The following is a 25830-nucleotide window of genomic DNA, read 5'->3' on the forward strand; positions in this document are numbered from 1 at the left end:
ATCTCCAGGTGACTGGAGGCAGGCTCTAAAGCAAAGCTCAAACTGAGCCAAGGGCCCTCAGTTTCTTCCCCTGTAAAACACAGCTAATAAGAGAAGATGCCTATTACGATTATGAGTATTAAAGGAGACACTATATGTAAAGTGATTCGTTATGTTTCTGGCACATAATAAGCACTCGGTCCCTGTTAACTGTTATTATAGTTTTTATTATTTTCCACTGGGGCTTCTTTTCCACAATGCAATGATTCTGAATTGCTCTGGTTTTTGGAGTGTGGAAGGGAATCGCTGGATGGTCCGAACCATAATCTCCTCGCGAGGGGGCTCCTGAGGGAGGCTCAGGCACACAGCCAAATCCAGTCCCCCAACCTTTCACCCCGTCCGCCCCTTCTCCTAGCGCTCTGGGTACTGCCCTTCCACCTGGGGGGCCTTACGCCGCCCATGGATCCGTGCCGAGGTACAGACTATACCCGTGTCCCCCTCCGCAGTAGAGAGCACACTAGCATATTCCGAAGGTGCCCCCAAGAAAGACGGGAAGTGCACCTCCTGGAGGGCCCGGACCGGCTCCCAGAGTCCGAAATCTCTGCTGCCCAGCTGCGTTTTCTGGACGGAGCCTCAGCCCAGTCCCTGAGACCTACTACGCCGCCCTGCCCCAGAGCGGTCGGGAGCCAGAAGCCGCTGGCAGGGATCGGGGACCCGGGATCCGGTTCACGCGGCTGCCCGGTGGGCCGGCCAGCGGAGGCAGCTCCCGCAGGAGCCTCCAGGGAGTTGGGAGAGCAGGGCGGGTAGGGAAGAGGCGGGCGGGGCCTCCGCGGTGGTGGGCGGGGCGTGGGTGGGTCTTCAGCACCCGAGCCGCCCCCTCCCGCGGCTGGTCCGCAGCCCCGCCCCGGCCCCTCCCTCCGGCCTGTGCGGCGGGTCCGGCAGCGGCGCCGGCGCGGGGACAGGCGGAGGCTCGGGACGTGGGGCGGCGCCGCGGGCAGGGCCGGGCGGACGGGCGCTGGCAGCGGGGGCAGCGCCGCGGGCCGCTCCGAGTGGCCGCAGTCTGGGCCTTGGTGCTCCCATCCTGCTCCGCCGCGGTGAGTGCGACGGGCGGCCCCCAGGGTGCATTTGTGTCCCTGTCTGCCCGGCTCCGGGTCCAAGTCCGAACGGCGGTGTGTCTGTCCGAGTGTCTGTGGGTGGGGGCACAGATGCTTTTCAAAAGCTGTGTCTGTCTCTGTCCACGTGAGGCGTGTCCGTGTCCGTGAGAGCAGTGGGGGGATTCTTCGGGCTGTGGCTGCTCACGTGAGGTCCATGTTTGAGGGGGGAGGCGCGGGTGGATGGGTGATCGTTCCTTGGAGGAGCGCGGGGTTTGGGAGCTTCTGTATGTAGGCGGAGGGTGTCGAACGCTGCGGCCGAGGGTGGTGGTGGTGTGGCGGGTGGGGTTGCTGAATGGGACTCCGGAATCTTGTGGCCCAGCTTGTCTGAAGGGTTCCTTTCTCCCTGGTGCAGACACTTCCACCCCTGGCTCCCACCTCCATCCTCCTCAGGCACCCAGAAACCCACCAGCCAAGGTGGAGGACACTCTTTTCCTCCTCCAGCCCTGCTCCCTGGACAGGGAGCCTCATCCGGAGGATGCTTGTTGTAGGAAAGGACCCCTCCGATTCCCCTTCAGCCTGGGCCCCGTGTGGAAGACCCCAGGCCCCTCCCTGGTTCTAGCCTCCTCCCTTCTGGACTTGGCTTCAGATCCTGGGCTACAAACCTGCAGGGACAGATGGTTGCAGGTTGGAGGGGCAGGCTGCACACCAGGGAGGTCGGTCTGACTGAAGGCAGGTCCTGGGCTTTTTCCTGGTGTGGGGGTCTCTGATGTGGACAGCATAAACCTAGGACTAGCCCCAGTAGGAAGATGAGATCTGGGAGGTTGGAGTGGGTGCAGAGGTCTTTTTCACAGGTCTTTCCCTGTTTGTCTGTCCAGCTCACCAATGCCCATTCATCCCCTAAGTAGGGCTCTGATTTGCTGCAAAATTGGAATCAGAGCTGCAGGCCTGACAGGTGCCCTGCCTCTCTTGGTTTGCATGCCTCCAGTGACAGAGCACTTACTACCTTATGCTTTGAAAGAGCTTTTTTATGTTAAGTAGAGAGGTCTTTTTCCTTGGAACTTTGTTTACTTGTCTTGTTATTGCCTGTGCTTTTGCCCCTCTGTCTGGTGAGAGGGAACTGCAGTGATTTAAACATGGCCCTCCTGTCACCAGCATATACTGAGCACCCTCTGTGTGCCAGGTGCTGCCTCAGCCACTTAGGGGACAATGGCATTCTTGCTGAGAGAAGAGCTTGAGCAAAGGCCCATAGTTGTGATAGCACAGCCCGTGTTCAGAAAAACAGAGCAAAACCATATGGCTAGAGTAGAGGGTGCCCAGAGGGAGTGTCATGGGTGCCCTAAACTTAGCAAACATTTATTTTGGAAGGGAGGTGGGGGCAACTGCAAACACCCTCTAACACACCTAGCCTTACTGTGGAAACCAGCAATCAAATCCTCATGGTGGGATTTAATCATGGCACATAATACAGTCTGTAGGGACCTTTGGCTGAAAGGTCCTTGGGAATCACAGATTTGGGGAACAAAAAGACAATCCCAATTTACAAGTAAGAGGATGGAGTAGAAACTTGGCCAGAGTCTTACTTGCATTAGTGAGATTAGTGATAGAGTCAAGACTAGCTCCTTTTAACTTGGTTACATTTTAGAGGCAGAATCAAGGATATAGTCATAGCTAGTATCTGAAAGGTAAAAGAACAGGAAGAATTGAGAAGATTCCCAGGGTTCTGGCTCGTGTGGCCAGGTGCATGGTGGTTCCTTTTATTGAGATGAGAAACACCAGCAGGAAGAGTAGGTTAAGGGAAAATGAATTCAGTTTTAGACTAATCTCTATGCATCGTCCATGTAGAGAAGTCCAAGATATGGTTGGGTATATGGGCCTGGTGTTCCAGAAAGTTTTCTGCACAGGAGATAAGGCTTTGGGAGTCAAGTGGATGGTAACTGAAACCATGGGAGATGATGAGATTTCCCAGGCACAGTATGAAAGCCTGCAGAATATAAAGCCCTGGGGAGTTAGACGTTTAAGGAATGGGCAGTGAAGGCACAGCCAGAGAGGCAGGTGGAGAATCCATATCAAGCGGATCATGAAAACATCTAGTACAACCTCTGCCCTTTTGAGTCTTGCTCTCTTGCCCCAACTGGTCCATGTTTCTTAATTTTTCATGCTTCTGTTCCTTTACGCACTGTTTTCCCAATGTACCTATCAAGCTCCTGCAAGACTCAGCTCATATATCCCTTCCTCTGGAAGCCTTCTTTATTCTCCAACACCACCTTCAGAGTTAGAGACTTCCTCCTTGTTTCGGGCACAACAGTTTGAATATGTCAGTATCATGACACTTAGCACATTATAGTTATGTGTTTCCATGTCTCTTTCCCACACTAGTCTGAGAACTTGTGAGGGTCAGGGAGTGCATCAGTTTCAGCTTTGTGTCTCCAGTTCCCAGGTTAAGAACCTGGTCCAGAGTATGCCTGGGGCAGTCAGATTGTTTGCTAGGTTGATCAGCTGATTGGATGCTTCATCCACCTGCTCAGTCTGGCAGTGGGGGGGGAGATGGCCCTGTGAATTTCATCACTTTCCTTCCCTGTCAATCTTACTGAAAGGATTCCTGGGCTTTCAGGACTTTACCTCCTCCAGGGATTTTTCTGTTCCAGAGAAACCCCCCAAAACTGTAACCTGCAGTCATTGTCATTTTGCTGAGGTCTCAAATGACCAAATGCACTTGGGGCTTAGTGTACAGGAGTGAGTCATTTTAAGAAGCAAGTGAGCTGACCTCTTGCATCATTTTTTAACAATGCCTTGGTCACCTACCTCTAGCCACAGCTGTGTAAATCATGTGTCCTGGGACTCTCGTGAGGTTGTAGAAGGAAGTCGTGGGGGAAATTGGAAGCTGTTTGAGAATTTGGAGAAACTGAAAAGCCTTGAAATATATCCTTTGTAGATGCCAAGGATCTAGTGGAGTCAGCACTGGCTTTCTTCATTTGCTCACAATCAACTTCCTTCTCAGCCCTCTGGATCTGGCTTCCTCTCTTCCAGCCTCTGGAAACCATACTCCCTAAAGCTAATGACAGCTTCTTTTCGGCTTTAGATCCTAGGGCCTCCCTGCCGCATTTCACAATGAAGGTTGTTCCCTTATTCATGAAGCTTCTTCTCCCTTGGTCTTCACGATGTCTCTCCTTCCTGGTTTCTCCTGCCTCTCGCCACACCTTTTCAATTTCTTTACAAGCAAGCTTTGTTTCCTGGCCTATCCCTTAAATGTTGAGGTTCCTCAGGGCACAGTCACAGGCTCTTCTTTCTCTCCTTACACTCTGTCTGAGTGATGTCAGCCAATTCCATGGCTTCAGGCACCATCTCTACACCAATGACTCCCAAATCACTGCCTCCAGGCCGACCTCTTTCCGAGGCTCCGGCCTATCTTTCCCACTGCCAGCCAGACCTCTCCATTCACATGTCCCATAGCCACCTCAGATTTGTCTTAGGAAAACACTGAACTTTTCATCGTTTCATCCAGCTGCTCCTCTTCCAGAGTTTCCAAGCCAGAAAACAAGGGATCATCTCCAATTCTTTCTTCTCTGTCTACTCTTGACATTCCACCAACCAGTCATCAAGTTCTGTTGATTCTTCCCTATGAAATCTACTTCTCTCTACCTCCCCTTTGCTACTCCCCTAGTCAAGGCCACCATCACCCCTCCTGTGGAATATCATGCAGTCTCACCTTCCCCCTGGTGACCCTTCTAAACTATTTTTCACACAGCCGTCAAAAAGTGACTCTTGGGGCTCTATTAGATTATACTTAAACCCTTTCTACCCACCTGCCTCCACTCCCCTACCCTCCCACCCCCCATCCCAAGGTTTCCCATGCTCTTTGGATAAAGCCTTAATCCCCAAGCAGAGAAGAGTAAAGCCTAAACTCCTTAATAGGGCCAACAAAGCATTGTGTGATCTAGCTCCTGCCCATCACTCCATTTCATTTCTTAGCCCTCCTCTGTCACAGTGTGTGATTCAGTCTCCTGGTGCAGAAGGTCCCACGCTCTGTGACTCTCAGTGTGAATGGCACTTTCTTCAGGAGAACTCTCTTGACCCCCAATCTTCAGTAACCCCTTCCCCTGCCCCAGCTCTAGGTTAGATGACCTCTGTGCTCTGTAGCAACTCGTGCTTCCCCACAGAGCCTTCCGTGTTGCATTGCAGTAATCTACTTATTAGACTGTGGAACCATGAGGACCGCGCTATGACTGTTTATCTTTGTATTCCCAGTCCGAGCAGAGGTGTTGAGTGAATGCTGCATGAGGAAATGAGTTGCTTTTAGAACTGAGCCATAAAAGATGGGTGGGATGAGGGATGTGGGGATGGCAGTGGGCATCCTGAGGAAGGAGGTGAACTCTCAGCTCTGAGTTCAAGATCCTCCAGATTTCTGCTGTGAAAATCAGTCCACCTAAACCATCACCTATAGGACCTTGGAGGCAGATCTCTAGGACACGGTGGGATGGGAGAGGTGGGAGTAGGAGCCCAAGAGAAGAAGGGAATCTTAGTGATTCAGGCTGGGGGATGGCCTCAGCGGTTGCATGCCCAGCAAGTCTGGGTGGGGAACTGAAGCAGGAAGGGGAAGGGAGGGAGGAGCTGTCCGTCCTTGGACGTAGCCCAGTCCCCGCCCCTGTGTGACCTGCTGGGAGAGCCCCTTGGGCTTGGAGAGGCGGAGCCTGATATCCAGCGGCCCCAGCAGGGCCCAGTATAGACCACTCCTACTCTTCCTTCCAAGCCCTCCCCTTCACCAGACAGAAGCTTCAGCTTGGCTCCCGCCTCCTGTTCCTTCCACCAATCCTCAGTCTGTCCTCCTCCTGCTATGGTGTCCTGGTGTTAGGTTTCTCTGGAGAGAGAACCTCAGAATCCCAGTGCCTGCATCAGGAGAGGATGCTCTCAGGGATGCCCTTCCTATCCTATTCCTACTCATGCCCACTCTTACACAAACATAAGACACATGCAGTTCAGCCCAAACCTGGAGAGGGTTCTGGACTGGCCCCCATGGAGTGCGTGCATGCATGCCTTCGTTCATTCATTCATTCATTCATTCATTCATTCTCTTTACAGAACCTGTGACACATCTAGCTGGGCACAGATAGTGGTTACCTGATTCCAGCCACTGCCTGTTTTGAAGTAGTCCAGCTGTCTTTCTGCCTCCCTTCATGGCCTCATTTCTCTCACGAACTGTCTACAGCTACTATTGTGAATGTCTTCACGTCCGTTTATCACTCAGCCACTGTCGCCCCGCTGCTGCCCCGGCTGTGCCCCCACCGCCAAACCTGGTGGGCATTCCAGTCTTCATCTGCCTTCATCAGCCCTTCTTTCTTGAATCACTCTCTTCCTTAGGTCTATTTGGTTCCATGGTCTCTTGGTTTTCTTCCACCCCTTTGGGTTCTCCTTCTCTCTGCACTCTCTGTCCCTAGGGGGACTCATCCATTCTCAGTGCTTTAAGTGCCATTAATAGACCAGTGCTTCCAAATCGGTAACCAGCCAGATTCTATTCTACTCAGCTTATATTCTATTCCTTACTTGAATCTCCACCTGGATATCCTACAGTGCCTCAAACTTCCCTTGCCGAAAACAGAATGCCCCACATCAGTTCCTCAGCTTTCACTGTCTCTTTCATGGTCCACATGTCCTCAAGTGAGGAACCTGGGAGTCATTATCGGCATTCCCTTTTCCCTCTCACACCCAATCCATTGTGATGTCTTTTTGATTCAGCCTCATGAGTATTTCTCGAATCAGTCTACCTTTTTGCCTATATCTCTGCTGATACCCAACATCATCTGACGGGAAGAACTGAAGTAGCTTCCTGACTGGTCTCCCTGCCTCCACTCTGGTTCCTCCTCAATCCCCATACCTATCAGAAGAGCTTTTTAATTTATTTTTATTTTTTTGTAAATTACACCATCCTTTCTCCCCACCCCCAATTAGGATAAAATGCCAATTCTTAACATCAAGGTTCTTGGTGATCTCATTTCATCCTACCTTCCCAGACTCATCTCTTGCCTTTTATTCACTTTGCACTGACCACATGGTCCTTTCAGGTTCTCAGTGAGCCTTCTGCCTAAGAACTTTCATTCCTGCTGTTCCTTCAGCCCAGAATGATTTCCATCCCTCACTGTTTTTTGTTTTTTTTTAAAGATTTTATTTATTTGACAGAGAGAGACACAGCGAGAGAGGGAACACAAGCAGGGGGAGTGGGAGAGGGAGAAGCAGGGTCCCTGCGGAGCAGGGAGCCCGATGTGGGGCTTGATCCCAGGACTCTGGGATCATGACCTGAGCCGAAGGCAGATACTTAACGACTGAGCCACCCAGGCGCCCTTCCATCCCTCACTCTTTGATTCCCCCACCCTCATCCCTACCATTTTCCTTCCATTCTTCAGAGCTCAGCTTAAAAGTTGCCTGTTTGGAGAGACCCTCTCTGATCACCCAAACAAAAAAGTGTTCTTTCTTATAGGATCCTTTCTTCTTTATAGCACTCTCCTCCCCCCACAATTTGTAAGTATATATTTGTCTGTTTACTTTAAAAATATATGTCAGGGCACCTGGGTGGCACAGTCAGTTAAGTGTCTGACACTTGGTTTCAGCTCAGGTTGTGATCTCATGGTCGTGGGATCGAGCCCCACATCTGGCTCCTCATTCAGAATGGAGTCTGCTTGGGATTCTCTCTCTCCCTCTCCCTCTGCCCCTCCTGCTGGTGCACACGCTTTCTCTAAGATAACTAAATGTTTAAAAAAATAAATAAACAATAAAATATATGTCACCACTCCCCACCACAAGGACAGTGACCATATCTGTTTTGTTTATCACTCTGTCCCCAGCGCCTGTGCAAAGTAGGCACTTAATAAATATTTGTTGAATTACTGAATTAATTCAATAAATATAGATCAATCCTTATGTCAGGCTCTGTGTTAAGTGTTAGGAATAAAAAAAAATAAGACATAATGCCTGCCTTTAAGAACTCTGCATGCAGTGGAGGAAGCAGAGAAGAAAATTACAGTATAGCATATCCAGGCTAGAATGGAGGAAATACAGGGCATGGAGGGACCTAAAGGTGGAATACCTAACCCAGACTTCAGGAAATCAGGGAGGGCCTTCTAGAGAAAGTGACATTTATGTGGAGACCTGAAAGATAAGTGGGAGCCAGCCAGGCAAAGGGGGACTTGGAAGAGGATCTCAGGCAAAGAGAACAGAATGTGTGACTGCCCAGAAGTAAAAGAGAACAAGGAGTTTTCCAGGAACTGAAGAGAAACCAATGTGACTGATCATAGAATCATGGGACATGAGGTAGTAGAGGGAGGTATGGGCCAGACAAAGCTAAGCCTTGTTGGCCACGCTAAGGAGTTTGGACTTTGTCCTCTGGACAGTGGAGAACCATTGAAGGATTTTAATGGGGAGTAGGTGACAAGATGGAACCTGTGTTTTAGGAGCGTCAGTCTAGCTGGGAGGGTGATGGATGAGAGGCACAAGGGAGGAGACAAAGATACCAATTAGGAGGCTGCTGCTGTATCACAGGAGAGACTTGGTGGCAACCTGAACCGAGGGCAGTAGCTGTGTGCTTGGAGAAAAGGGGAGAAGTATTTGGGAGGCAGGCTCCACCAGACCTGATACTGACTGGATGTGGATACTGATTGAGTATGATCGCGGACAGGTGTGCTGAGAGGTGGATCGGAGCATAGGTAGAAGAGCCGCAGGTAGTCAGGAGAGACCCTCCATGAAGAGGGTTGCCTGGAGGAGGATTTGGGGAAGGCAGAGGAAGTGAAGGATGGGTGTTTCACTGAAAGTGGGCATCCCTGTACTGTGCACTCAACATGCACTATCTCAAATTCTCAAAACATCCATTCAAGGTACGGATTATTCCCATAATTGCAAATTAGGAAACCGAGGCTCAGAGAGGTCATATGAATTGTCTGAGGTCACATACCTGGTAAGAGGCTGAGCTGGGTTTGAAACCCAGTCTAACCCTAAGTCTGGTTAACCAGAGCACCATGCTCAGAGGTCCCTCAGCCCACCTAGCTTCACCCTGTTCCCTCCCTGGTCACTGCCCGTCCTGCCTCTGGCAGGGAAGAAATGGGGTTAGTTCTCTGCAGGGAATTTGATTGGTGGGGCTCAGGTAGGGAGAGGGAGTGTGGGCTTCCCTGGGGCTGACCATCTCTCTGTACACAGGCTGGTGTGAGTGGCGGGAACCATCTGTGGGCACTATGGCGAAGAGGGAGGACAGCCCTGGCCCAGAGGTCCAGCCGATGGACAAGCAGTTCCTGGTGTGCAGCATCTGCCTGGATCGGTACCGGTGCCCCAAGGTTCTGCCTTGCCTGCATACCTTTTGTGAGAGGTGAGGGTGTGTGTGTACCAGGGAGGGATGAGGAGCTTGCAGGCCCCCCTGAGACGGGGGTGGCATGTGTAAACCTGTAGGAGGGGAGGGAGATGTAGACACACAGAGGGCAGCAGATGGACCCCAACCTGCAGGCGATGAGGTTTTGGTGCAAGAATGTGTGAGAGGACCAGAGGCTGGTAACACTGGGTCATGGTCCCTGCCCCTTCCCAAACCTCAAGGCAGCTTTCAACACTGCCAGAGACATCAGACAGAACTGGGACTCTCCACGAGTGGTGGCACCAGAAGAGTTTGTCACCAGTGGGAGGATGGTTGAAGGTCTGTCCTTCCCTGCTTGTCTTCATGGTTGTCCTGAGGCACTGAGTGAAAGGCAACCACTTCCAGCCTTTAGGCTTTTATCCATTATTTATTCATTCAGCAAATATTCATTTATCGAGCATCTACTATGTGCCAGACTATCCCAGGCATGGGGTATGATAAGCAGACAGATCTAATACTTGCTCTTAAAGAGCTTTCAGTGTAGTTAAAGGAGAAAGATAGTAATCAAATGATCATATAGCCAGACTACAGAAAAATATTACCCCCTTCATAAGGCTGCAAATAAAGTGCTAAGCGACAAGAGTTTAGCTAGGATCTGTTAACAGTTTGGAGAGGGAATGGCTTCCCTGAGGGGCGACCCGGAGGATGCACTAAGTGAAGTTAGTGAGCTAACTAGCGAAGGGAGTGGTAGGAGCATTCTAGGCAGAAGGAAGAACATGGGGAAAGGCATGTGGCCTGAGGGAATGTGTCAGGTAAGGAGGTCTGGAGGAAGCCTGGTGAGGCGGGAGCAGAGGTGGGGGTGAAGCTAGAGAGACAGGTGGGGCCCACACCACAGGGGGCTTTGTAGACCTGTTAGAGACTGTTGCCTTTACCCGGAGGGCCCCAGGAAGCCTTTGGTCCCTGGGTCCTCTCACCATTGTGTCCACCCAAGCCTTCCCGCTGCCTCCTGCCTTCACAGAAAGCTGTGTCTGCCATGGGGACACACTTCCCTTCCAATCCCATCGCTCTTTAAGAGGTCAGCTCTGCTGCTCTCACCCTGTCATCAACTGGAAACAGTCTCAGCCTTCTGGCCTATTCCAAGCTCTTTCATCAACCTGGGTGACTTCACTACTCACTTAGGCCTCTGGTTCTCGACTGTTTCTCCGGAAACGTCCTTCATACCACCTCCAGATGCCTGGATCTTGCCATCCCCCCATCACCCAATATCACTTCTGTGGTCATAAACTCGGGTATCCCATTCCTGGCTCCCATCACCCCATTCCCACTCTACCAGCTTTGACTAGGTATAGACGTCCAGCCTCCAGCTCCATCCTTTCCTACCCATGCCAGACCCAATGGCTGAGCATCTGACTGGGTGCCACAATTCCCTCAGGTCTTGGTTCTTTTCTGAACCCGTGCAGCAGATGCTCAACCCTGGATCACAACTGTAATTGGACATCTCTGCACCTCCTCCTCCGCCCAGATCACTGAGCAGTCCTGGAGAAAATCAGTGCCTGAGAAATTATGATACTAGTAGCTACAATGTATCGATTGCTTACTATTTGCCAGGGACTGGCTACCTGATATACGTGTGTTGAATTACTTAATCCTCACAGTAGATACTTTATTATCCCCATTTTAGAGGGGAGTGAACTAGGGCTCAGAGTCACTGAGTAATTAAGAACTGTTTCTGAGGCTCCACAGTAAGTAAATAGCTGAGGTCTGAATCCAGGTTTGACTGCAGGGCCTTCACTGTTCACTGCTACTCATTCATTTATCCCTTGGTCCCTGCTCTCCAAGAGCTTATGCTCTAGTAGGGGGTGACTGACAGTAAGCAAGCAAATATCGAACAGTCGCAGCCTGTGCTAAAGTGCTTTGCAGGAAATAAACAAGGATTGAGTGGGGGTGGTTGAGTCAGGGGCTATTCTGCATAGAGTCATCAGGGAAGGCTTCCCTGAGGAGGTGACATTTGACCTGAGGCCTGAGGATGAGGAGGCAGACTTGCAGATTGTTCCAGGCAATGAGAAGAACCCATGCCAAGGCCTTCAGAAAGCGGTAGACTGGGCATGTTCAGAGATCAAAAAAGGTGAGTGTGGCTGAATGAGGAGAATGAAGTGAGGTCCAAAAGCACCAGGACAGTTCATGAGGAACTTGGTGGTTTTAGGAAAGTGTTTAGATTTTATTCTAAATGCAATGGGAAACCATTGGAGGAGGTTTTTTGTTTTTGTTTTTGTTTTTGTTTTAGGCTGGGAATTAACGTGACATAGATTAGGTTTTAAAGCTCCCCCTGCCTGCTGTGTGGAGAATGGATTACAGAGGAGCAAGAATGGAAAGAGGTAACCAGTTAGGAAGGTAGTGTAAGCCAGGTATGCTCAACACATAGGAATGAGGTCTTGATGAGTTCACAGAAATTTTGCAGGGGAAACCCCAGATTCAGTGAGCTGGGCAGAGAGCTGCAGGGGGACAGATTTTAATGGCTGAAATTCAGATTTCAGGGTTGATGCAGTGACTGGCGATGAGAAATGGGACGTAGGGGGAGCATGAGAGGGGACAGCAGAGGTGAAATGGAGGAAGAGATCACTGGGTGTGAGGAGGTCAAGGAATTGAGATCCTGATGCTGGATGGGTCACCTCGTGGATGTCAGAGCCCCTGAGAGTGATGGCAGGAGTGTGTGTATATGGGGGGGGGGGGCAGCAGGAACAGAAGAGAGTGAGCTGGAAGAAAGACTTAGCCATTGGGGAAGCAGCCATGATAGCAACTGGAGATAATCACAGGAGGGTGGTATAGACAGAAGGCATGAGCTTCCAAGGAGCTGGAGAATAGAAATGTTCCAGCTGCAGGGCGGGTGGGGAGGACTCAACCCCACCTTCTGGCCCTAAGGAATGTGGAGTATGAGACAAAACCACTCTCTACTTGAGACAACTGCTGGGAAAACTAGGTCACAAGTTAATATTTGTGAAGCACTTAGAATTGTGCCTGGCACATAGTGTTTATTAAATAAATAAAAATTAATTAATGCAGATCCAGAGGTGTAGAGAACATTAAGAGAAGAGACTGGGGATATGGGAAAGTGTGCACCATGCAGATCTTCCCTCCACAGATTCATGGTCTCAAAACACAGCCCAGGGCTGTGTTTCTAGAAAGCTTCTTCTCCTCCTCCCTTCAGTGACTAATCCCAGCCTTCACCAGTCTCCTGAACCCCTCCTTCACTCTCAGCAGCTGATCTTGCCTGAGGCAAGTGAGGCATCCTCTCTAACTTCACCCCTGCACTCTCTCTTTCCCCTTTCCCCCACTCAGAGAATGGGGTCCACTCCTCCTCCTCGGGCCACCCAGAGCCATTACCCCCCTCCCAGAGACCTGTCCATGCTTCGTCTTGTCTCTTCTACATCTCCTTCTCTCCTGGCTCTGCAACTCATAAATATGCTCAAGGCTCCCATTACAAACAGATAAGAACTCTTCTTTGTCCCTTTGTCCCCCAGCTAGCTGCCATGCAGTCCCTCAAGCACCTTCTTTCTCAAACTCCCACCCTCCCCACCTTTCCTTTCCCTGGCACTCCCCCCTCTCCTCATTTTCCTTACAGATGAAAGCACTCTCACATTGGCCAAATTCAGGGGGCCTTTTTCAGTCCTTACCTCCCCTGACTCCTCAGCCACTTTTGACACTGATCACTGCTCCTTCCCTCCTTCTGGAAATGCACTACCCACTTCACTGCCTTGTCAGTGTCTCTCCTCCTACCCCTCCGCTGGTTCCTCTTTGTTCTCATTCAGTATTTGCTGTTCTGCTCTTGTCACTGAATACACCTTTTGGGCTCATCTCATCCTCTCCCGTGGCTATAGAGGCTACCTCGATGTCGATGGCATCCCATCTCTCTCTGCCTTTTCCCCAGCTGTCTCCTGTGCCCCACTACCTGGATGTCCGACTGTTCCAGTAAACTCAGCCAGATCAAAGCTGAACGCCTTTATAAACCACTCCTCTTTCTGTGTTTCTCATCCTAGTGACTGTCACCACCATCCACTCAGTCATCTAAGCTAGGAATCTGGGAGTCAACCGAGACTCATCTCTCACTCCCCATATCCACTCAGACCTAACACCTCCCACTGCTGTACTTCTTAAATACTTCTCAAATTTGTTCCAGCTCATAGTCTACATTGCTACTGCCTAATTCCGGGTTTTTCTCATCTACTGCAAGATCTCTTACAAGACTATTGCAAGAGTATCTTGGCTAAGCACATGTTTTGCCTTGGATTTGAATCCAGGCTCCAGTGCTCGCTGGCTTTGTTACCTTGGATGACTTTCCCTTTTTGAGTCCATTAACATAAACATAAAGTGCAAAGCACAGCGCCTGGCACATAGTACTTAATAAACTGAATGACGATGATGATGATGCTGTCTGCCGCCTCATCACGTTCAAATTCATCCTTCACACAGAGGCAATGAAGAGGATAAAATGTAAACCTGGCTGTACCATGCTCCTGGTGTTCCCCTTGCTATTGGGATAATTTCTTTTTCTTTTCTTTTCTTTTTTTAAAAGATTTTATTTATTAGAGAGAGCACGTGCATGAGTGGAGGAAGGGGCAGAGGCAGAGGGAGAGGGCCCAAAGAGGAGCCCAAAGCAGGGCTCGATCCCAGTATCCCAGACGCTGGGATCATGACCTGAGCCGAAGGCAGATGCTTAACTGACTGAACCACCCACGTGCTCCTGGGATAATTTCTAAACTCCTAATGTGGCCCATGTGACCTTCCATGACTGGCCCCTGTCTCTCTCTCCAGACTTCTTTTACCCTTTCTTTCCTTGGACTTGATCTCCAGCCACCTCAGACTGCTTCCTACTTACACGATGCTGTGTCTGGAACACCCTTCCTCTTCTCCCTGCACTTTTCTTTGGTTAGGCTAACAATGATTTATCCAGGAAGATTTAGCTTACATCCTCTGAAGCCTTTTCTGGCTTTTCTCTCCACCACCCGCGCACCCCTCCCCGGGGGGCCAGATGCCCTTTCTACACATTTCCTTATCATTGCATGAAAAGTATTCCTTGTTTTTAATAAATAATACTAATACCCTACAATATATAGTGCTGTGAGTTGGCATGTGAGCACTTCACATTTAACCCTCCCTCCAACACCCTGCGAAGTCTGTGCTGTCTCCATTTTACAAAGGAAGGATCCTTGGCTCATAAAGTTATGTAACTTATCAGGGGTCACATCGATGACTGATCTCGGAATTGAACCCAGCAGCCTAACTCCAGACCCATGCCCTTATCATTATATTATTTTACTTCTATAAACTCTTTCTGTGACTTTTTTTCTCTGTTGACTTGGAAATACTTTAGAGATGGGCATTGTCTGGGTTTATCTGTTTATTGCCAGGGCTTGGCACAGATTTGGCAAGAATAGGCAGCCAGTAAATGTTTAATGAGTTAATGGGGGGAGGGGCTAGTTGCACAATTTTCTATGAGAACGGTTTGTAAACACCTGTGAAAGGTGAGCCTGTGTTTGTACACAGTGTGAGGAATGCAGATCTGTCTGCTCTTCTGAGAGGGATCAGGGATGTGTTTTACTCAGTTGTGAAAGGTGAGGCCTTTTACACCTGTTGGCAGGACAAGACGTGTGTGCCAACCAGAGAGATTTCAGAATGAAGTGTACATCTGTGAGAAGAACTGGCATCCCTGCAAGGCGTGAGGAGGGGTGCACTGATTTTGCCCACCCCTCCTTCCTTTGACTCCCCCTCCTCCCTGGCCAGATGCCTCCAGAACTACATCCCTGCCCAGAGCCTGACGCTGTCATGTCCGGTGTGTCGGCAGACGTCCATCCTCCCGGAGCAGGGCGTCTCAGCACTGCAGAACAACTTCTTCATCAGCAGCCTCATGGAGGCGATGCAGCAGGCACCGGATGGGGCCCACGACCCCGAGGACCCCCACCCCCTCAGCGCAGTGGCTGGCCGCCCCCTCTCCTGCCCCAACCATGAAGGCAAGGTGGGCCCAGGCAGGCCCAGTGAGGCCAGGACTTGGGGTGGAGGGCGAGGAGCGGTTGGGGGAGGGGCCAAGTGGCTGCGGGTAAGAGGGTGTTTCTCTGGATAAGTGGGCCAGGTAGGGGCACACCTGGAAGGTGAGGGGCCAGGAGGGCAGAGCGGGAGGGGAGGAGACGAAGAAGTTTGGTGTCTAGTCATTGCTTGACTGGAGCGCTTATGCCGCCAGACGATGGAGTTTTACTGTGAGGCCTGCGAGACGGCCATGTGCGGCGAGTGCCGCGCGGGGGAGCACCGGGAGCACGGCACCGTGCTGCTGCGGGACGTGGTGGAGCAGCACAAGGCGGCCCTGCAGCGCCAGCTGGAGGCGGTGCGCGGCCGGTAGGAGCCCGGTGGGAACCTGGGCTGGTGGGGCCGTCAGGGAGAGTGACGGACAGGGGAGGGACGCTGGGGAGGCTAGAAATAAAATTCTTCGGGAGGGCAGGGAGGTCTCAGGTAGGGGACCTCCTAGGGGGCACAGTAGATTCCCCCCTGAGAAGGAGTGGCTTGGTGAAGGCATCCTCAGGCAACCCCAGTATGCGATGTCCCCCTCTCCGCCCCCCCCAGCCTGCCACAGCTGTCCGCAGCTATCGCCTTAGTGGGCGGCATCAGCCAGCAGCTGCAGGAGCGCAAAGCCGAGGCCCTGGCCCAGATCAGCGCGGCCTTCGAGGACCTGGAGCAAGCGCTGCAGCAGCGCAAGCAGGCTCTGGTCAGCGACCTGGAGGCCATTTGTGGGGCCAAGCAGAAGGTGCGTCTGTTCACCCTTGCCTACCACCGTCCATTGTGGGATGGCCTTATCGCCACTATGCTTTTCCTGCTTTCCCATACCTGGGCACCCCCTTCCCCAGACTATACTTTCTGCCTCCCGACTTGGCCCCATAGGTACCGCGGTATCTGTGTCCCTTGTCCATACTCACCCTCTCGCATTTCTTTCATGCTATAGTACCGTAAGGTCCTAAGCAATCACAGAGACCCTTTCTGTGCCAGTGTGCGCCCCCAAACCTCCCCCACCTCCTCCTCAGGTGTTGCAGACCCAGTTAGACACACTGCGCCAGGGTCAGGAACACATCGGCAGCAGCTGCAGCTTCGCGGAGCAGGCGCTGCGCCTGGGCTCGGCCCCGGAGGTGTTGCTAGTGCGCAAGCACATGCGAGAGCGGCTGGCTGCGTTGGCGGCTCAGGCCTTCCCGGAGCGGCCACACGAGAACGCGCAGCTGGAACTGGTCCTCGAGGTCGACGGGCTGCGGCGATCGGTGCTCAATCTCGGCGCGCTGCTCACCACGAGCGCCACCGCACACGAGACCGTGGCCACAGGTGAGGGCCTGCGCCAGGCGCTTGTGGGCCAGCCAGCCTCGCTCACCGTCACTACCAAAGACAAGGATGGGAGGCTGGTGCGCACGGGCAGCGCCGAGCTGCGCGCCGAGATCACCGGCCCCGATGGCACGCGCCTTCCCGTGCCAGTGGTGGACCACAAGAACGGCACGTACGAGCTAGTGTACACGGCGCGCACGGAAGGCGAGCTCCTCCTCTCAGTGCTGCTCTACGGACAGCCGGTGCGCGGCAGCCCCTTCCGCGTGCGAGCCCTGCGTCCTGGGGACCTGCCACCTTCCCCGGACGACGTCAAGCGCCGCGTCAAGTCCCCCGGCGGCCCGGGCAGCCACGTGCGCCAGAAGGCAGTGCGTAGGCCCAGCTCCATGTACAGCACGGGCGGCAAACGGAAGGACAACCCCATTGAGGACGAGCTTGTCTTCCGTGTCGGTACAGATGGCTTCGGGCGGAGCCAGAGGGGGGCGGGCTCAGGCCGTGGGCAGGGCGGATCGGGAGGGCGACTCTAAAGGACCTCAGCGAATTGCTTTGTTTTCCTTCCCTGCCTTCCCCACAGGCAGCCGAGGAAGAGAGAAGGGCGAGTTCACCAATTTACAGGGAGTGTCGGCAGCTAGCAGCGGCCGCATAGTGGTAGCAGACAGTAACAACCAATGTATCCAGGTAAGCGCCTTTCCTGTTCTCCTGTGACGCCAATAAAGGTCCTCAAACTACAGCCTCCTGAAAAAACAAGAGTGTACAGATCACCTCTTGAAAGATGAACCAGTCCTTGAAGATAGTCCCGGTCCTTAAAGAGCAATGAATCATAGCACCATCCCTCATCCACCTACTTGCCATCCACTCCCACTGGCCACGACACTATCCTGCACCTTCACAGTTAGGCCCTGGGGTTTTACTGTGCTTGCAGCCTCTACCTCCCAGGCTGGGCCTCAGGCCACACGAGCTCCTGGAGCCCAAAGATCTGGTTCATTCTTCATACCTTTCTCTCTCTGAGCCTCCACCTGACTGGCTTCCTTTCTCCCCTGTCCCCACGTGGTTAGGATGCAGGCTCCCCTGCTTTCTTTCATCATACCAGCCTGGCTCCAGAGTATCTGGCTCTCAGTTTCTTGTTGGTGCTGGTCTCTGCAAACATCTGGCTGGCTAGACAGTCAAATGGGGGTAACGGGAAAAGAGGTGTCTTCCAGAGGCTAAACTATAGTGCAACCTCACAGGTGGTCCTGCCCTGGTGCTCCCCGTCCCTCACACACCTGATTTTTTTTTAAAGATTTTATTTACTTACTTGACAGAGAGAGAGAGACAGTGAGAGAGGGAACACAAGCAGGGGGAGTGGGAGAGGGAGAAGCAGGCTTCCCGCCGAGCAGGGAGCCCGATGCGGGGCCGATCCCAGGACCCCGGGATCATGACCCCAGCCGAAGGCAGACGCCCAAGGACTGAGTCACCCAGGCACCCCTCTCACACACCTGATGGAAGCGTCTGCCACACAACACAAACGGATGTGGCCTCACTGCACTTTGAGCTCCTTAAAGCCAGGAAGCATGCTTTTCTTTCTGTTTTTCTTGTAGCGAGCCCAGAGACTAGTGACAGGCACCAGCAGTTAAAAGTATCGCAGTTAAAAGTAGAAGTATCGCAGTTAAAAGCTCAGGCTCTGAAACCAGACACCTGGGCTTGAATCCTAGCTCTGCCACTTACAAGTCATGTGACTCTCTGAGCTTTAGTTAACGCGTGTAAAATTAGGAAAAGAATACCTCATGGAGTTGCTGGGAGCATTAAAATGACATAATGCACTGTGCTGACACCTGGTGAACCTTCTAATGTTAGGTATTGTGAAAAATATCATTGTCCAGGTGGAGACTGTAAACAAAAGCCAGGAGGTAGGAAAGTGCTGGAGGGGGTTGTTCAGGGAACTGGAAGGATCCCAGCCAGGTGGAGGTAGATTACTATTAGGAGCCAAGTAGCCGAGGGCACATTGTAAACAGTTTTGGAGAGGATGCTGTGGAATTTTGATTTTATCCTGTGCAGGATTGTTTCTAACTACCATGCACTTCAGTTCTTGGAAACATTTTATCAGGTTGCAAAACTTTTCTTGAAGATCCTTACTTCACAACACCTATAAAGTTCTTTCTGACCCTACCTGAGTACCCCTGCCACAGGTCTGTCCCCTCAATGTCAGCTGCCCCCACCCCTTGCTTTCCATGTTAGCAGGCTGAAGGTGCCAGGAACTCTTCCATGGCCGTATTCCTCGTCCTGTCCAGCCTGCTTTTACTCCTAGCCTATTCCAAAGGGCAGACGAATGGAGAGGCGTAGGGCAGCACGTGGAAGCATTTGGGTCCAGCCTAGACAGTGAGGGAGGGATCAGGTGGGAGAGGGTGGCGCCGAGGCCCTACTCAGTCCCACCCTCCACCTTCCAACTCCTTTTCTCCTTCTTATGCCAGGGATGCCTTCTGGCCCAAAAGCTGAGATTTGGGAAACTGTCCCTGGTGTGCACACACATGGGTGCTCACATGCACATAAAGATGTCTGCTGCTTTGTCTCCCTGATGAGGGACTGGGGAATTGAGAGGGAGGGCCTGGGGCAGCCCCCTGTCCTCTCCAGATACCTGCTGCTCCTACAGCAGCCCTCCTTCTTGCTCCTACTCCACCTGCATCCTAATTTCATAACTGCTAGGAGCTGGGCTCTTGGATTCCAGAGCTGAGTTCCTGCTTCCCTTATTTTGGGGTCCTCCAGTTTGATATGGGCCAGGCTCCCAGATAGATGTTGCCTCCCCACCCCGTTCATGAGGTTTGCTGACCTTGTGAACTTCTCCTCCTTTGGACTGTCTATGGTGACAGCTGAGGCAAATCCCTTTGTTGTGCCGAATCAGCATCAGCTGACAGAAGACAAAAAACATTTTGTGATTTTGAATGAAGAATTTGATTTGTATATATTATATCCTTGTGTAATAGTCTTAGTCCAGAAATTTTATCAGCTCTTCTGTGAAAACTTCCTCATTTCCTTCAGGCAGAATATTAATCACATTCTTCTCTGAGTTCCCTCAGCCTTTGCTATAGCACTCTTCATTCTTTATCAGAATCACTGGTTTATTGTGTTATTTTTTTTAGTCTCTCTGCTCCCCCCACCCCCAACTGGACTCAGATCCTGAAGTTACTTAGTGCTACCATGGTATAGGAGAGAGGTGTTAAGGACCAAACGAAGACACCAGCAGATTCTGGAGATGTTAAGACAGCAAATATGGCAGGTTTTGCTGAGCCTTCAGAGGTCAAGGGAGAAGGAGGGATCAAGAATGGCAGGACTTGGGGCACTGGGTCGCTGGTGCTGCTGTTCAGGAGCAGGCCTGGGTATCAGTTGATGATTTCCCTTCTGCACATGTTGAGCATGCGACGGCTGTGCGGCAGCTGAGTGGAGGTGACCAGTTCTGTGTGAGCTTGAGCGGAGGAATTCATGCATTTGTTGACTGCCTGCCGTGTGCCCATTGCCGTGCCAGCAGTGCGAATGCAGTGGCAAACCAGGCAGGCAGTCCCTGTGCCACCTGACGCTTACCTTCTTAGGAGATGAGGGTGTTCAGCAGTTAGTTACAGGAGTGACAGTTGTTAGTGGGAGAACTGTAAAGCATAGGTCATGGAGGCCTGCCTTTATGTGTGTGTATTGATTCAGGGGCTGGAGTTGGTCCTGAAAAACTTCTCTGAAAAAGTGACCTGGAATTTTCTGAGATTCACAAGATGAATGGAGTTGCCAGGTGTCGGAGGTGGGATAGGATAGGAAGGGAAGAGCGAGACACCCCCCGCCCCAAAGCCTCAGTGTTGAGCTGGAAACTGAGCTGCTCAGACTGGGGGGGGGTGGGTGGGTGGGGGGCAGCCTCACAGCCTCCCTGCTGATCTGGCAGGAGCTTTTAGTCACTCTGACATCAGCTCTTCTGCTCAGGGTGCCTCCCTCTCATGCTGGCTTGTGCTGGCCTGCCACAGGGGACCAGGGCAGACCCCAGCCGCTGGGTTGGCCAGCCAGCTGAGGGCATGCTGGAAGTCCACATCAGGAGGGATTGATGTCTGCTGGTGGGACCAGTTCAAACAGCCCTGCAGGCCCAAGAGATGGGGATGGGGCAGGGGCAGGGGGTCTAGTCCACTAAGGAGGGAGCATGTCTGGATGGAAGAGCAAGGCCAAGACCCAGAACTTGAGTTCCCTGAGGCTGGTCCTGGCTTGGCTGTAAAGGGAAAGAGCATTAAAGGAGGTGTTTTTAGGATGGGGAGACCTGAGCATGTTGGGTGGCTAAGGGAGGATGTAGGAGAGGGGAAAAGGTTGGAAGGGTCACTCTGTCCAGGAGGAAGGTTACTTTGCCAGCCTCTTAGCCTGGACATGCTCATCCTTGTTCAACACCCCACCCTTTCTTGTCACTACCAAGTCTTACTGTCTTCCTCCCATGTGTCCTGAGTCCATCTTTGCTCCAGCAAGTACCCTGGAACAAGCCATCATCCCTCCTCCCCTGGACTAGTGTAGCACCTCTGACTGCCCAGCAAGCGCCCACTTTGGACTCCTGCCTGCAGCCAGAGTACTCTTTCTTCAAAGCTCCCATGTGTTTTTTCCAACACCAGCAAGCAACTCTCAGTGGACCCTGACCAGGTGTCCTGCAAATGTAACTGAATTTTGACGCTATTTACCTAGAGATAGCATCACTTCCCATAAGACTGTCCCCATGTCAGATGCCAGTCACACGTCCAGGTTGTTACTTATGCTTCTGACTGACCAGCTATAAATTGGAGGGTCATATGACCCCCCCTTCAGGTTCGATGAATTGGCTACAGTCGCTCATAGAATTCAGAGGAACATTTAATTAGGTCTACCAGTTTACTGTAAAGGATACAGATGAACAGCCAGATGGAGAAGTACACAGGGCAAGGTCTAGAAGAGTTTCTAGTGTGGGAACTTTGGTCCCTGTAGAACTGGGGCACACCACCCCCCCAGCACCAACTTGGGAGCACATCAAATCTGCACCTTCCCCTCTTCTGCCCAGAGGTTGGTGGGTAGGGCTGAAAGTTCCAGCCCTTTAATGATTTGGTCTTTCTGGGTTCCAGCCCCTTCCTAAGTCACCTCATCAGCATAAGCTCAAAAGGGGCTCCTTGTGAATGACAAAGACACTCCCATTAATCAGGAAATTCCAAGGGTTTGAGGAGCTCTGCACCAGGCACTGGGACAAAGACCAAGTATATTTCTTGTTACACCACAAAAGCAAATCTCATCTTGTCACTCCCCTGCCCAGAAATTTTCAGTGAATCCTCATTACACCCAGGATAAAACCTTACTCTTTCTGCTGTTCGTGGGAGTGCTCCCTGCAATCCAGCCCCATACTGGACCCTGTGCCTTTTACATACTGTTCACTCTGCTTAAATGCCTTTCCTCGTCCTTTACTGGCCAACGCGGTTTGTCTCTTGGCACCCTTATTAGGCTGTTAACTCAGATAGCTCTCTCTCAAAGCCTTTCCTGGCCACCCCCCCCCCCCCCCCGCCCCATATTCCTACAGTCTCTCTCATTCATACCTGTGCTGCGTATCACCTCAGGTCTGCAGCTGTGTCTGATTCTTCTGTGTACCCCCCAGCATGGTGTGAGTAAGTGCTGGTTGAATAGCTGAATGAATGGGGGGTCTCCTCCCTCAGGATCTCGCTCCCTTCCCTCTGTGCCCACAGTCTCTCCCCTCCTCCCCGCTCCTTCCCTTGCTCCTCTGCTCCAGGTTTTCTCCAATGAAGGCCAGTTCAAATTCCGCTTTGGGGTCCGAGGGCGCTCACCCGGGCAGCTGCAGCGCCCCACAGGTGTGGCAGTGGACACCAATGGAGACATTATTGTGGCGGACTATGACAACCGTTGGGTCAGCATCTTCTCCCCTGAGGGCAAATTCAAGGTAAGAGGCCTACTGTCACGGTGTTCTGCACTTCTGATGGCCGGCTGAGGTGACCATTCTAGTGCCTCCTGGTAGTCAGGGCCTGGAATGGTCCATCCCCAGCCCAAGGTTTTCCTTTAGTGTCCGGCTGGGACTACTCTCCCCACAAGGCAGGATAAAGCCCCTAATGGTATCCCCTTCCTCCAGACCAAGATTGGAGCTGGCCGTCTCATGGGCCCCAAAGGAGTGGCCGTAGACCGGAATGGACATATCATTGTGGTCGACAACAAGTCTTGCTGCGTCTTTACCTTCCAGCCCAATGGCAAGCTGGTTGGCCGTTTTGGGGGCCGTGGGGCCACTGATCGCCACTTTGCAGGTATTGTGGAACAATTCTGATACCCCAGCCCCAGAGAACTACCCTGGTTACCCCAGATTTAACCACCCCTCCTCCTATACCTTGGCCTTAGAGGACCCCCCTCCCTTGACTGTACCCTAGTACCATCATCCCAAGGCACCTATCAGCCTCTGAGGCACCGCCCTTTTCCAGCAGCCCAGCTCTGTCATCCCAGATACCCTTATTCATCCCACTCAGTATCCCAGCTCACTGCCCTAGAAACCACTTTGTATTTTCAGGGCCCCATTTTGTGGCTGTGAACAACAAGAATGAGATTGTAGTGACGGATTTCCATAACCATTCAGTGAAGGTCAGTGTCCTCCCTCCCTCTATGACCGCTGTCCCAACATCCTTTCCTCTTTCACAAGACCCCTCTCTCCCTCACCTCCCCCCCCCCCCCCCACCACCACCTTGAGATCATTTCTTTGAACAATAAGCATTTATGGCATGGCTACTTTGTCCCGGGCACTATGCTAGAAGCTGGGGATACAGTGATGAACAAGGCAAATACGCTCTGTCTTCTTGGTAATGGTCTAGTAGGGAAGAGGTAAAGCCGTATATTACAGTGTATTATTATGTTACAGTTATGTGGTAGGGAAGTGCAAGGAACTGTGTGAGGGCATAGCAGAAGCATTTGATTCAGGTGAGACAGAGAACCACCTAAAGCAGCAGGGGAGTTCACCAGGAGGGAGAGGAGGAGGAGAGGATTTGAGGCAAAGGGGACAGGAGGAGCCAAGAACTGGAGGCAGGAACCCTTCAGTGTGCTCAAAACACCACAAGTAGTTCAGACTGAGTTTGAAGAGGCGAGTGGTTCAAGTGCCGACGAGTCTCGTGTGCTCTGTTCCCAAGAGCTGTGGGGAGTCACTGAAGGCTTGCAGGCCACAGGGCAATGCAGTCCTGGGTCTTAGATCACTCTGGCTGGGGCGAGACAAGTGTCAGGAAGATCAGTCTTTTGTAGTAATCTAGGTGAGAAATGTTGAGGACCGCTGTAGTAGCAATACATACACTAGGGTGCAGATCTGAGATAGAATCAGCCCGTTGTGTGAATTCCCTGGTTGTCAAGCAGAGGAGAAGGCGGGGTTGAGAATGACTCCTGGCCAAATGGGTATTGCCATTCCCTGAGAAGGAGAGCATGGGGAAGTTGAGCTGTTGGATTTGATACGCCCGAGGGACGCTAGCTGGAGATAGTCAGTAGGCAGTGGGAAGCATGGCTGTGAGGTGTGGGAAGAACTGGGCTGGAGCTGCAGACCTGGGGGTCCTCCGCCCTGGGGCTTCACCCCACCTCCTCTAAGGCCCTGCCCTCTGCCTGAGGCCAGGTCCCCAGCCCCCAGCCCTCTCCCCTGCCAGGTGTACAGTGCCGACGGCGAGTTCCTCTTCAAGTTTGGCTCCCACGGCGAGGGCAATGGGCAGTTCAACGCCCCCACGGGAGTAGCGGTGGACTCCAACGGGAACATTATCGTGGCTGACTGGGGCAATAGCCGCATCCAGGTGAGGCCTGGGGATGGCATGGGGGTGAGGCTTCCTGCTGTGCTCCATGCACCCCTCCCCATGCCCCTGCAAATGCCTCCCACCCGCCTGCTCTCACCTCTCCCTCCATTGTCCACTCCTTCCCCAGGTATTCGACAGCTCTGGCTCCTTCCTGTCCTACATCAACACGTCTGCAGAGCCACTGTATGGCCCGCAGGGCCTGGCCCTGACCTCAGATGGACACGTGGTGGTGGCCGATGCTGGCAACCACTGCTTTAAAGCTTATCGCTACCTCCAGTAGCTGCACAGGGGCCCTGCCTGGCTCGTGGAGGGACAGTCATGGGGGGATCGGACAAGAGGGTCTGGCCAGGAGGTGGGCCGGACCTGGCAGCACTGAATGTGGGCTGTGGGCGTGGGTGCGCCCGGTGCCCTCCCTCTCCCCCTCTCCCAACCCCACGGTTGCACTTTATTTATTCGGTTCTTGCTTTGGTGACTGGGTGGGCCTGGACTGTGGTCCCAAGGATGTGTGCAGAGCTTCACCCTACCCTCCACCCCTTACACACCTGCCCTGTCCCCTCAGTCTGCTCCACACCCCCCAGCCTGGGGCCAGAACAGCCTCTTACTCCAGGGCAGAAGTCCCTCTGGTTGTCTCCCTACCACCCTGTACACACTGACAGAGACAGCAATACCCCACCCCCCATATTAAGTAAATGTGTTCACCAAGATGGTTTTGTTGCTTTCTTGTGGGGTGGGGCTGTGAGGGTACAGGAGGTTGGGACTCGTTCTGAACTAAAGGATGGACAAGCAGGTAGGCAGAGGATCCAGATTCCCAAAGAGTCCTGATATTTTAAAGTTTCGGGAGTGGAGCGCAAGAGAGGGTGAATCTGTGGGGCTCTTAGCCACCTGCCAAATCCCTGTCTCTAGGCCCACATCTCCTGCAGAAATAGTAAGTCCTTTGGCTGTCTGCCCTACAGCCGAGAAGGAGCCTGGGAAAAAATGACCCTTGACCAGAACACAGCCAGCAGCTGCAGGGAGAACAGTTTGAGGCTATGCTAGTAATCCTGGAAGCTCGGGCCCACCTGGACCTTGGGGCTAAGCCCACGTGGAAACAGCATGTGAGAGACTCCAGAGCCAATCTTAGAGCTCAGTGCTGAAGGCCTGGAGCCCTGCTTGTTCTCCATTCTATGGTTGTTGCTCATTCTCCTTGGTGGAATGGGGGTCCTAGCATCCTGAGTTCTTGTGGGCCAGGGTTTGGCTGCCAGTTCCAGAGATAATTACAACCAGCACTCAATGATTTGGGAGGCAGGGACTATGAGGGACTATGACTTCTCCCTCTACAAAAGGCTGA

General features: G+C 52.3%; 1 protein-coding gene across 1 annotated transcript; it reads left to right on the forward strand.

The window, feature by feature from the left end:
• The first annotated feature begins 954 nt into the window (after positions 1-954).
• Positions 955-25207, forward strand: TRIM3 (tripartite motif containing 3). The gene is made up of 12 exons (XM_032427138.1): positions 955-1073; positions 9252-9417; positions 15175-15406; positions 15629-15780; positions 16006-16186; positions 16461-17193; positions 17318-17421; positions 22475-22642; positions 22829-22997; positions 23255-23325; positions 24363-24503; positions 24631-25207. The coding sequence occupies exons 2-12, from the start codon at positions 9287-9289 to the stop codon at positions 24781-24783; spliced, it is 2235 nt and encodes a 744-aa protein (XP_032283029.1). The 5' UTR covers positions 955-1073; positions 9252-9286; the 3' UTR covers positions 24784-25207.
• Positions 25208-25830: the final 623 nt, after the last annotated feature.

This window comes from Phoca vitulina, unplaced genomic scaffold (genome assembly GCF_004348235.1).
Source record: "Phoca vitulina isolate PV1807 unplaced genomic scaffold, GSC_HSeal_1.0 scaffold36, whole genome shotgun sequence".
NCBI classification, from domain to species: Eukaryota; Metazoa; Chordata; class Mammalia; order Carnivora; family Phocidae; genus Phoca; species Phoca vitulina.